The sequence below is a fragment of the Bubalus kerabau genome, chromosome 2 (genome assembly GCF_029407905.1).
Source record: "Bubalus kerabau isolate K-KA32 ecotype Philippines breed swamp buffalo chromosome 2, PCC_UOA_SB_1v2, whole genome shotgun sequence".
Classification (NCBI taxonomy): Eukaryota; Metazoa; Chordata; class Mammalia; order Artiodactyla; family Bovidae; genus Bubalus; species Bubalus kerabau.
The window spans coordinates 49889373-49902186 of record NC_073625.1 but is presented as its reverse complement, the minus strand read 5'-3'; the positions used below and the strand labels follow the sequence as shown (position 1 = coordinate 49902186).

At 49.5% G+C, this 12814-nt stretch overlaps 1 protein-coding gene across 1 annotated transcript in view; it reads left to right on the top strand.

Annotated features, from left to right (window-relative positions):
• The window catches only part of HUNK (hormonally up-regulated Neu-associated kinase), a 129627-nt gene extending 124729 nt beyond the window's left edge, over window positions 1–4898 (top strand). The window contains exons 11-12 of the mRNA XM_055567695.1: window positions 1587–3903; window positions 4185–4898. Coding sequence (XP_055423670.1) covers window positions 1587–2236 — 650 coding nt within the window. The 3' untranslated portion in view covers window positions 2237–3903; window positions 4185–4898. The remainder of the gene's footprint in view (window positions 1–1586; window positions 3904–4184) is intronic.
• Window positions 4899–12814: the final 7916 nt, after the last annotated feature.

Genomic DNA, 12814 nt, shown 5'->3' with positions numbered 1-12814 from the left:
AGATTGGGGCGCACAGCCATCTGAGGGAGAGGCAGGGGGCTTGCGTGCCAGCTGGAACACTGGAGACGTTAGCCATCAAGGAAATTTCCCGTCTCTCTGCCCGTGAATCTCAGGCATCTGTGCTGGCCCCAGGAGGAGATTTATTTGGGGATCTGTGTGTATATTTATGTAAAGGAAAGAGGATTCCCAGTGCCCTTGGCTGTCGCCGAAGTAGCTCCCGGTGGCAACAACTCGTTCCTGCCTCCAGGCTCCAACAGGGCTGTCAGGTGTAATGGTGGGAGAACCAACCAAGACAGGGCCTGATCCATGGGAACCTGGCTTCACTTCCCTCAGCGCCAAACACCGGGGGTTTTCCCTTTCTTCTCTGCCAAAGCCTGTGCCAGCTTGAGATGGAAGCCACGGGAGTTGGCTGGTTGCCTGAGATATATAGATGAAGAGTGTTTCACCCCTGTTCAGGATTGGGTGAGGCTCCAGGGAGACCAGAAGTCATGAGAGAGTCTTTAAAAGGGAGGAAATTCTGGGGCTTCCCTGGTGGCTCAGTGGTAGAGAATCCGCCTGCCAATGCGGGAGCCACAGGTTTGATCCCTGATCTGGGACGATCCCACATGCTGAGGAGCAAGTTAGTCCGTGTGCCACAACTGTTGAACCTGTGCTCTAGAGCCCTTGAGCTGCAACTGCTGAAGCCCATGTGCTGCAAGTGCTGAAGCCCACACACACTGGAGCCCATGCTCTGCAGCAAGGGAGGCTGCCAAAATGAGAAGCCTGCACACCACAGCTAGGGAGTAGCCCCAGCCCAGCAATGAAGGCTCGGCACAGCCAAAAGTAATGAATAAATAAAAATTTTAAAAAGGAAGGAAATTCTGACACATGCTCCAGCGCAGGGGAACCTGGAGAACACTGTACTCAGTGAAACAAGCCAGTTACGAAAGGACAAATGCTGTAGATTCCACCTACATGAGGGAGCTAGAGTAGTCAGATATATAGACCAGTTGCCCCAGGCAACCACTAGCAGATCTGCAAGTGAAGAGTTCTGTTTCACAAGCATGTGAATGTACTTAACTGCCCTGTACACTTAAAAGAGGTTAAGTAATAAATAAATAAGCAGTTTAAAATTTATGTTATGTAATTTTTACCATAATATTTTTTTTAAAGTTACGAAGAAACTTTCCTTCCGGTTTTGATTATCTGAGGACTAAACTTGCAAGTCCTCAGTGAGTTGGGATCCACATGCTTCCGGCAGTTTTGTGGTCATTCTGTTGAGCCACAGACCTTTTCATTCAGAGGCTCTTGGGCGGGGTCCAGAATTTTAAGCAACAGAAAGGAGAGCAGAAGTTAAGCTGGTGCCGTGAGGCAAGTCAGAACCCAGGAGGCCTCCTGTCCCCGGCCTTCTGTCTGCTCCACTCCAGGAAGTCCGTCTGATTCCCTGTGGGGAGAGTGGGAAGCCACGTGCTCCTTGGTCCCGTCTGACCTCCCTGGGCACCTCCCGCCCCGTCTCAGTGCAACTGGAGGTCCGAGTACGTGGGAACAGGGCCGTGGGCACTGACTGTGTGGCGTCTTCTCATTTCCTTTTCTTTCTTGATGTGCAGATTCCTTCGGCTGCCGCAATATTTTTCGCAAAACCTCGGACTCCAATTGTGTGGCCTCCTCCTCCATGGAGTTCATCCCGGTGCCACCCCCCAGAACCCCCAGGATTGTGAAGAAACCGGAGCCCCCTCAGCAGGGGCCTGGGAGCACCAGCCTCCCCGTCAAGGAAGACCCCCTGATGCTGGATATGGTGCGCTCCTTCGAGTCCGTGGATCGTGACGACCAGACAGAACTACTCTCCCCTTCCCATCACTATAGGATTCTGAACTCCCCTGGGGGTCTGGCTCGCTGTGAGCGGACACTCTCGCCTGTCCTGCTGCCTGGAAGCCCGTTGCCTCTCCAAACTCCTTTGCACCCCACTCTGGTCTCCTTTGCTCACGAAGAGAAGAACAGCCCCCCCAAAGAGGAGGGCACATCCTCCCCAGCCCCGGGGCCCGGTAATGGCCCTGCGCAACCCCTGGGAAGCCCCAACTGTGTCAAGAGCCGAGGCAGGTTCCCCATGATGGGCATCGGACAGATGCTGAGGAAGCGGCATCAGAGCCTGCAGCCTTCTGCAGACAGGCCCCTGGAGGCCAGCATGCCCCCGCTGCAGCCCCTGGCCCCCACAAGCCTCTCCTTCGACTTGGCTGATGGGGTTAAAGGCCAGTGCTAACCTGGGGCAGAGAAGGGGATCTGGGCGTTTCTAAGGAAAGCAGTGGAGCAGCTCCCTGTATCAGTCAGGGTGCAAAGACTCTAACACCTCTCCTGGAGTACCCTTCACAGCCTCACCTCCTCCTGACAGTCGCTGTCCCTACAGCTGAAACCACAGACCCAGAGCCTGTACTCCCCATTCTCATGTAGGGTCCCCACTGGAGATGCTGAGACTCCCAGGAAGGTTGGCTGTCTGTGTGGCCAACTCCATCAGCCATGGCCTCCTTCCTCCCACCTACTCACTGGCCCTCCACCCACCTCCCTCAGCCGGGCTGGCAGGGAGAACCCCGCGCTGGCCTCGGCCTTCTCAGACGATACACCCTTCTGAGCCGTCTCTCCACGCTGTGCTCTCTGTGCGCCTCTCAGTGGGTTGGTCTCATTTCAGCAGTCACGTGGCAGGGGAAGCACAACGTGGTTCACCCAGGCCACAGTTTCCCCTCCTTTAATCGAGAGAACTCCCTGCAGGGTGGCAAGAGCTGGTCACCCAGAGAACCCAGCTTCAGGAGCCCCTGGAGAAGATGGGCAGGAAGCTTAGAAACCAGCACCACCCTCTCTGATTGGATCCAAGACTGATCCCCACAGCGGGGTCCCCAGTGAATGGAAAAGACCAATGTGGGACACTCATTTGCCAAGCAGGGTCTTGATGGAATTTTTTTTTTCACTTGGTTGAAACTTGCTAACAGTTGAATTATTAGTATCTTCTCCAAAGGTGATTGTTCTTTATGTGATGTCATTAAATTGAGTCAACATGATTTTTAGAAACCTGGGTGGTGAGAGGGGAAGTGATTTCACCAAACTCCTGTTCACACGAGAGGATGAGCATGGAGGGCATCAAGGCTTGCCCAGGTGACGTTTTCAGTGGCGCTGGCCCGTGGTGGCCTGCAGGGGGGGACGTGATCCTCAACGGCTGCCTGTCCTTCCCATTGGATCACCAGAGCCCGGATCCTTCTGGAAGGTGCAGAGCATAGTTACAGTCGGTTATTTAGAAAGAGAAGACAGGTAAGGTTGAATATGGACGCGCCCGGAAGGCACCGTTAGCTCTGTGCAATGCAGTTTTCAAGCTGCCAAGGCGACAAGTGTGGTTTAGAGCTCAGCCAGCTTGCCGTGAGCAGTGAGAGACTCGTGTGCAGGGGCTCACGTTCAAAATACAGTACTGTATCTTCTTTGAGGAAAGCAGGGTTCCTCAAACAAGGCTTTGAATCCGTGGTCGGTTTTCACACCTTTTGCCAAGGATGGAACCAAAGATGCACCTCTGGGTCTGTGTCCATGCCGTCCCTGTGTTGTGTTTTATGGATCCCAGTGTTGTGTGTGTCTAGTTAGGAGCCTGCCGGGAGCTGTCTCCACTGGGGCTGGGGCCCTGGCCCTTGGTGGGGACCACTCGGCCATGAACAGAATTGGCAGAAGTAGAATCGGCACAGGTTGGATGCAGGTCAGCTCGGAGACAGGTTCCACTGTGGCTTGGAGTCTTCAACTGCTGGCTGCTGCGGGTGTGACCAGAAACTGCTGCTGGGGGCACCCCAGGGCTAGTCCTCCCAGCCCACTGATGTGAAAGAAGGCCATGACCCTGGAGCCCTGCAAAGCCCGCCTTCGCTTCCACTGGCAGCCAGCCTGTGCCAGGGAGTGCTGGGGGTGGGTCTTCCTTTCTTCTCATTCCACACTGGTGACCTCCTTCTGGCCCAGATGTCCCTGACTGAGCAAAGAGAGGGTGGACACCTGGCTGTGCCCATTCCTGGCTGATCTTGACGAGACCCTGGGCGGCTGCTCCCCCTCGCCTTGTTGGGGATCGTCCCAGCCCTGGGGCTTGTTAGGAGGAGGTCAGACTCCCTGACATGGGTGGCACTCCTTTGGATGGCTCCAGACCAGGTTCTGGAACTTTCCACTGAAAAATAGAGCTTTTTTTTTTTTTTTAGCAGAGAGAAGAAAAGAAGCAGCTGAGACGTCCCTCTCTCCATTTGACATGGAGTGTTGGGTTTTTGATCAGTGAAGAAGCCTCTTTGAAGATGGTTTCCAGCTGCCAGTGTGGCTCTGCAGGCTTGCAGGCTGCGTGCCCGCGAACTTGGTCTAAGCTCTTTCTGTCTCTCTCGTGCTTTACTTGCCTCGAGACCATGAGCGTTTCTGTGTCGCTGTGTTCACCTGCTGGGACGTGTTCCCCGATCCTGGCACGCTTCCAGAACAGCCGACCGTCTGCGTCACCACTGGCAACTTGAACTGTGAACTCAGGTTTATTCCAAGCCCAGTGAGAGGTGAGGGGGCAGTGAGGAAGGGGAGAACCTGTATTTTGTGTGTGTGAGCGCCCAACAAATCTATGGAGTCGAGTGAGAGGAGAAATGTTGAATTCTTTATTATTTTATTATATTTATATGGAGACCTTGAGTATCCCTTTGGTAAGTACAAAGCGTGTTTTGTCTCTTGGACCCATGGCTGTCTCTTGTTAGTCTGCACCCGTGAGCTCAGTCAGCCTGTGTGTAGTTACTGCCGAAAGTGACGACTATCATCGTGTGATATCGGGAAGTCAAGTTGGCTTTGGTTGTACGATTTGGTCATAAGTAAGGACTGTATTTATGTCACCTTTATGAAATATATGTACTTTTATAACGACTGTGAAATACACTTTTCCCTCACTATGACTGCTTCGTTTATTGACTGATACGTCTGAAAACTAAGAGTATGTTGCAAAAGAGTGGTGTCAGCTTCTAAGCAAGGTTCTTGGCCCAGCAACAGACAGAATACAAGAGGGGATCGAGGTGCGGGTATTCAGGCATTTTTGGCTTTGCCTCATTGCTACAGGGGTGCCTGCAGACTTCTGTCTGCCTGATGTACTGCAAATGGCCATTCAAGGTGAATCACCATTTTTTTTTTTTTTTTGCAGGGGAAATGTTCAGGTTCCTCCTTGTGAGAGTGTAAAAGTGTTAGTCACTCAGTCATGTCCAACTCTTTGTGACCCCATAGATTGTAGCCCACCAGGCCCCTCTGTGTATGGGATTCTCCAGGCAAGAATACTGGAGAGGGTTGCCATTTCCTTCTCCAGGGGATCGTCCCGAATCAGGGATTGAACCCGGGTCTCCTGCATTGCAGGCAGATTCTTTACTGTCCGAGCCACCAAAGAAGCCCTGGAATTCCTGAATTTCCCTGGCCTTCCTCCCCATTTTCTCACAGGCATCTGCCCTAATAAAATCTTCACATGCTTAAGCCCATTTCAGTGTCTGCTTAAGCTAGACCCAGACTAGCTTAAGGCTCTGAAAATGACACATGAAGAATGACATCAGTGAACGTCCCCTCTAGATCTGGTCCTTGTTTCAGGACTTGGTGAGGGTGAGGGGGAATTGAAGTGATGAGTAGAATGAAGGGGGAGTCCAGATGGGCTGTTTGGATTGGCCCAGTTCTGACTTCCTTTATAACTGTTCACAAAACGTTTTTCATATTTATGGACTTGCTTAAGCCCTGTGTCCCCTGAGCTCTGTGGCCGCCCTGTGCAGTATAGCATGGTAGAAATCGAGAGGCCCGTGGTTTCCGCTTCATGAAGCTCTCTGAAGTTTGATGGGGTGGGGGTGGGGGAACCAGAAGCTGTAGCTAGTATTGATGATGATAGCAACCCACTCCAGTATTCTTGTCTGGAGAATCCCATGGACAGAGGAGCTTGGAGGGCTCCAGTCCATGGGGTTGCAAAGCACTGGACACGACTGAGTGATAAATACTTCTTTGTTTCAGGAATCAGAGCATTTTAGAACAAAAAGGGACTTGGGATTATCTGGTGCAAGCCAGCTTTTTTTTTTTTTTTTTTTTTTTAATTCTTTTTGCTTTTGAGCTTTTTCTTTTGTATTGGGATATAGCCGACTGACAGTGCTGTGATAGTTTCAGGTGAACAGAAAAGGGACTCAGCTATACATATACTCCCAAACTCCCCTCCCATCCAGGCTGCCACATAACATTGAGCAGAGTTCCATGGGGTGCAAACCCAGCTTTTTTGAAGAAGAGAAAACTGGGGGCCCAAATGGTGTAGGGACTCCAGGGTCCTGAGTGAGCTGGTCCCAGAGGGGTTTGGGGGGACATGGCCCCTACCTCCACGAACACAGAGACATCAGAGGGCTTGGCCACCACGGACAGAGGGGAAAGTCAACTGCAGACTCAGCTGTCCTTATAGCACACATCTTTGAGGTGCCTGTGTGGACCAGGTCTTCAAAGTGTTAAGTCATTCTCAAAATCATATGGCTTGTTGAGATTCTGAGCATCACGGCCTTTCCGCCATCTACCATCAACTCTTAAACCGGGACAAAGACTCTCTTTCTCAACAGATCTCCCAAGTAAGCAGCCACCCTGGATCACCTCCTTATCTACATTAGCTGTTAAAAGGCTGCTGGGTTTTACTAGATTAAGTCAATAAAATACTGGCCATATAACCATGTCATAAAATGAGACCAATTCAGAAAGAATGCAAGACTGATATTTTTAAGGGGGAGGGGGCGTCTGGAAGCCTCTCGATTATTGCATTTGTTTTCTCTACAAGACCCTCTCTGTGCTACAGGCACAGTTAGAATAATTCAGAGCAGGACTGGGAGCTGGTTCAATTTCATGTCATCACTTTTCAGTGAAAGGAGCATATTTCCTGAGTAGTAAATGAGTGTATTATTTGTGGCAGTTTTTTTTTTTTTTTTTCTGTCAAGGGAGCACTTCAGACATCTGGTTCCAAAGACAAATGTGGGTCTATATTTGTACTTCTTTTCTGCAGACCTCTTTTCAGGACACTATCTCTCAGAGCTGATGTCTGTGGCACCAAGGTCTCAGGGCGGTAAAGAGTGGGGAACATTGTAGCCTTTGCGATTTCCTTCCACATGTATATCAGCCTTTGAGCTTGGAAGAAAAGTTATGACCAACCTAGATAGCATATTCAAAAGCAAAGAGATTACTTTGCCAACTAAGGTCCGTCTAGTCAAGGCTATGGTTTTTCCTGTGGTCACGTATGGATGTGAGAGTTGGACTGTGAAGAAGGCTGAGCGCCAAAGAATTGATGCTTTTGAACTGTGGTGTTGGAGAAGACTCTTGAGAGTCCCTTGGACTGCAAGGAGATCCAACCAGTCCATTCTGAAGGAGATCAGCCCTGGGATTTCTTTGGAAGGAATGATGCTAAACCTGAAACTCCAGTACTTTGGCCACCTCATGCGAAGAGTTGACTCATTGGAAAAGACTCTGATGCTGGGAGGGACTGGGGGCAGGAGGAGAAGGGGACAACAGAGGATGAGATGGCTGGATGGCATCACTGACTCGATGGACGTGAGTCTGAGTGAACTCTGGGAGTTGGTGATGGACAGGGAGGCCTGGCATGCTGTGATTCATGGTGTCGCAAAGAGTCGGACACAACTGAGGGACTGAGCTGAACTGAACTGGAGTGCACATAAGGAGGCCTTTGGGGGCGGCAGCTCTGAGTGTGTGGAACAGACTGATGTACTGGAAGCTCAGGCACTAACCAATGACCACAGCACAGAGTGGACAATGCCAGGGAGATGCATTATTTACAGATGAAATAAATAAATGGCTCTGATTTAAGGGCCTGAGCTAGTTACACAACATATTCCTTGCTCGGGAGATGGCCCAAAGCTATTTTTTCCCCTAATATTTATTTTTGGCTGCATCGGGTCTTAGTGGTTGCATGTGGGATCTTTGCTGTGGGCTCTCTAATTGTAGCACAGGGGCTCAGTAGTTGTGACACATGGGCTTAGCTGTCCCACGGCATGCGGACTTCCCCGGTGGCTCAGGGGTAAGGAATCCGCCTGCAGTGTAGGAGATGCAGAAAGATGCCCTGGAGAAAGGAAATGGCCACCCACTCTGGTATTGTTACCTGGAATATCCTTGGATGGAGGAGCCTGGCGGGCTACTGTCCATGGAGTCACAAAAGCAATGGACACAACTGAGCGACTGAACAACAGTGTGCGATCTTGGTTCCCCAACCAGAGATCAAGCCCAGGTCCCCTGCATTGGATGGCAGATTCTTGACCACTGGACCTCGAGGGAAGTCCTGGCCTAATAGGCATCGTGAAAGAAAAGTCTTTGGCTGTTATTGTATATATAAAGCCTCAGGAATAACAAACCGTATTCTTTCTAGGCTTTGTTACCATAGCCAGCTAACCAAGGGCAGAGTGCAAGCATTTGTTAGGAATAAGGCTTCCCGTGCAAGATTAGGTAGTGAATTCGCAGCAGGTCTGAGACGGACATGTCTTTTGTGACCCTTCCCCAGCATTCAGCTCTCTTATGACAACCAGTGTGTCCGAGAGATCAGGTTTTGGTGTGATAGACTGAGCCCCAGATAGCTGTGATTTGCACAATAAAGCTTTATTTCTTACACAATGTTTATACAGTTTGGCTGATGCCAGAGCAGCTCTCCTCCATGTGGTAACTCAGGGATCCAGGTTGCTTCCAGCCTGCAGTTCTGTCCCTTCAGAATGAAGCTTCTCTGGCTGCCATAGCCAAGAAGCTTCCCGAAACAGGGAAATCAGGCATGCTGCAGTCCATGGGGTCATGAAGAGTCAGACACGACTGAGCGACTGAACAACAAAATAGCCAAAGAAGGGCAAGCTGGAGAGCTTCCACTGGCCCTTGAGAGCTCCATAAAGGCCAGAACTAGTCCTCTGGGCCTTCCTGTGAGCAAGATGCTGAGAAATGTGAGGGGGTATATGGTAATTTTGAGCATTACTTTGCCAGCATGTGAAATGAATGCAATTGTGCGGTAGTTTGAACTTTTCTTCAGCATTGCCGTTCTTTGGGATTAGGATGAAAACTGACCTTTTCCAGTCCTGTGGCCCCTGCGGAGTTTTCCAAATTTGCTGGCATATTGAGTGTAGCACTTTCACAGCAATATGCATATTCTGGGTGCACTTAATGTTTCTGCCACAGGGGAAGTACAGATGCCTCTCTTAACAGTCCCTTAACATTGGGCTGGACTTTCCCATTGTTACACGGTTATGGATCCTCCTCATGTACAAGGATTGTTCATTGTTCAGTTGCTCTGTCACGCCCAGCTCTTTGCAACCCCATGGACTGCAGTGCTACAGGCTTCTCTGTCCTCCACTGGCTCCCAGAGTTTGCTCAAATTCATGTCCATTGGTGATGCATCTCATCCTCTGCTGCCCTTCCATTCTCCTTTTGCCTTCAGTCTTTCCCAGTATCAGAGTCTTTTCCATTGAGTTGGCTCTTCACAGCAGGTGGCTGAAATATTGGAGCTTCAGCTTCAACATCAGTCCTTCCAGTGGATATTCAGGATTGATTTCCTTTAGGGTTGACTGATCTTGAAATCCAAGGGACTCTCAAGAGTCTTCTCCAGCAAGGATAGGATTATTTGTCCTAAATAAAGGGATGAGCATTGTTAATTATTAATACTTCCCTTAATTTAAGAGGACAGTTATAGGCTGAATTGCACATACCCTCCAAAATTCATATACTGAAGACCTAACCCCAGATACCTCAGAATGTGGCTGTGGTTGGATACAGGGCCTTTAAAGAGGTGAGTTAGGGACTTCCCTGGTGGTCTAGTGGTTAAAACTCCATGCTTCCACTTCAGGGGGCACGGTCAGGGAATTAAGATCTCACATGCCATGAGGCACAGCCAACAAAATACATACATAAATAAACATAAAGAAATAAAGAGTTGAGTTTAAATAAGGCCACCATTGGAAAGTGAATTCACTTAGTCATGTCTGACTCTATGCGACCCCATAGACTGTAGCCTACCAGGCTCCTCCGTTCATGGAATTCTCCAGACAAGGGTACTGGAGTGGGTTGCCATTTCCTTCTCCATTGGGGTGGGCCCTAATTCAGTCTGACTGGTGTCCTTATAAGAAGAGAAAATTTGGACACACACAGAGGGACACCAGACAGGGGAAAGAGCATATGAAGACCCAGTGAGAAGGCAGCCACCTGCCTGCCACAGAAAGTGGCCTCGGGAGAAACCCAGCCTGCAGACACCTGGGTCTTGGACCTCCGGCCTCCGGAGCTGTGAGAGAATTAATGTCTGTTGTTTAAGCTGCACAGTCTGTGGTATTTGGTTACGGCAGCCCCAGCAGACTAACACAAGGGGAAGGCCAAATAGAAATATTTATGTATTCTACAAATCCTACAGATTTTGTCCCATATGTTGAATCTCATTTACCCTTTTCTTGCAACTACATTACTCCCAGAAAGTTGTCCCTTTTTTGGTAGTGAAATTCCACCTTTTCCAAGCATCCCCTGTGTGCTAGGCCCTAGGCCAGTTACTTTCAAGGGTATTTCTTCCTTCAATCCAGAGACCCACACACTTTTTCTGTAAAGGGTCAGGTAGCAAACACTTAGACGATCATGCAGTCGTTGCATATTCTTCTTTGTGTTTTCCTTTTTAACAACCCTTGAATAATGTGGAAACCGGGGCTCTGCTGGTGGCTCAGTGGTAAAGAATCCACCTGCCAGTCCAGGAGACATGGACTGGATCCCTGATCTGGGAAGATCCCACACGCCTCAGAGCAACTAAGCCCCTGAGCCACAACTACTCAGCCTGTGCTCGAGTCTGCAAGCCGCAGCTTCTGAGCCCACATGCTGCAACTATTGAAGCCCGTGTCCTAGAGCTCTGCAACAAGGGAAACCACCCCAATGAGAAGCCCGCACCCCGCAACTAGAGAGTAACCCTTGCTTGCTACGACTAGCGAAAAGCCCACGCAGCAACCAACACCCAGCACAGCCAAACATTAATACCATTTTTTTAAATGTAGAAACCACTTTTTTTCTGGTGGGAAAACATAGGCCACACAGACTTTGATCCTCAGGCCTCTGTCTTTAAGCCTCACACGGACCCTGTGGAATGGTCAAGTTGTCTTAATTTTAGAGGTATGTGTAGGTAGCTTTGGAGAAGGAAATGGCAACCCACTCCAGTATTCTCGCTGGGAAAATCCCAAGAACAGAGGAGCCTCATGGGCCACAGTCCATGGGGTTGAAAAGAATCAGACTGAGCATGCACACCACCACAGGTAGCTTGCCCTGTTCACATGACCAGCACATAGATGTTCAGATGTGTCCCGTCACCTGAGAGCTCCTGGGAATTCCCTGGTGGTCCAGTGGTTAAGACTCCGCTTCCAAAGCAAGGGGCATAGGTTTGATCCCTGGTCAGGGAACTAATACCAGGCACATTGTGTGGTATTAAAAAAAAAATACCATGATTAACAAAGTAGTTGAGTAATAAAAATATATACTAAAAAAAGAGAAAGCGAGAGCTTCTTCCTGTATTGCTTTTGGTAGATTTCCAGCTCTGGTTGCTATCCATAGGGCATAAAAATGTTTCGGGGGAACATCTTGGTCACCAGTCTGTTGCTGCCACTTAGTCCCACTCTTGGATTCGTCCTACAGAGCAGAGCATGGCCCTAGTGCTCAAATCACATTCCATTCAAGCCGTTTTCCATTCTCTTTGTGAATGGCCTCTCTAAAATGGGCTCTTGCTTGCTCATAAAAAGAGAGAGCTTAGTCAACTTTTAAGGGAACAAGTCTAAATCTGGAGCCCACGTGGAGCTGCGTAATGGCTCGTAGACGAATCATGGCCATTACTCACACCTGGATGACGTGGTGTCACCGCTGGCTGGACCAGCGTCCCCTCCACTGAAAGATGAATCGTGCCCTCTGAGTCAGAGAGCCCTGAAGAGCCCATTCAGAGTCCTTCCCACCCATGGCCACTTCAATGACGTGAGCCATACTCACTTTCAGAGCATTGGAGCTCAAGTCACAAAATCACAAGGATCTTGGGGTCACCTAGTTCCTGGGCTTAGTCCCCTCAGGAGTTTGGGGCAGTCCAAAAAGAGCACTGATAAACAGGGGTTCTCAGGATAAACATGAAGCAGCTTCTTGGAGCAGAGTTTTTATAGTCCACTGATAATCAAAAATAAATTTTCCTTTTGACTTAAAACTAACATGTGTCATGTATTCAGATGCAAAATTAGTGTGAATATTGTGAATCCACCCCTGAATGTCCTCTTTGCTCTGGACATTTCAGGGGTTAATTTAGGAGGCAGAGTCAGAGTCAACTTTCCTCATTTACAGACGATGCATTTGAGTCCAGACCAGAGAAATGAGGCATGAAGAACATAAACTTGTCATTGGCAACATCTGCCTCCATGGTCAGTTCTCTTCTCACCACGCTGGGTGAAGAGACCAAAATTAATGGGGGCCTGGGGATTCTTAGGGCTGTCATGACGTCTGGAGTCCGTTTTTTCCCCTTTGCAAATTTTGGGCCACAGAGAGGGTGGACCTGGTGACAACCATAATAGAAAGAAGGAAATTGATTTGTGAGGAGTGTTTGAAAGAAGAAGGTATGTTCAACTGCTCTTTCCACCTTCCCAAGTATGATTTGACATGCCCTTCTCTGCATACTCCTGGTTCTCCATGAGTACAACCAACACATGGATGGATGGGTGAGTAGATGGTGGATGGATGAATGCGTGGGTGGGTGGTAGATGAATGGATGGTTGGGTGGATGGTAGATGAATGGATGGGGGGGTGGATGAGGGGGTGATAGATGGATGGGTAAGGGGATGGT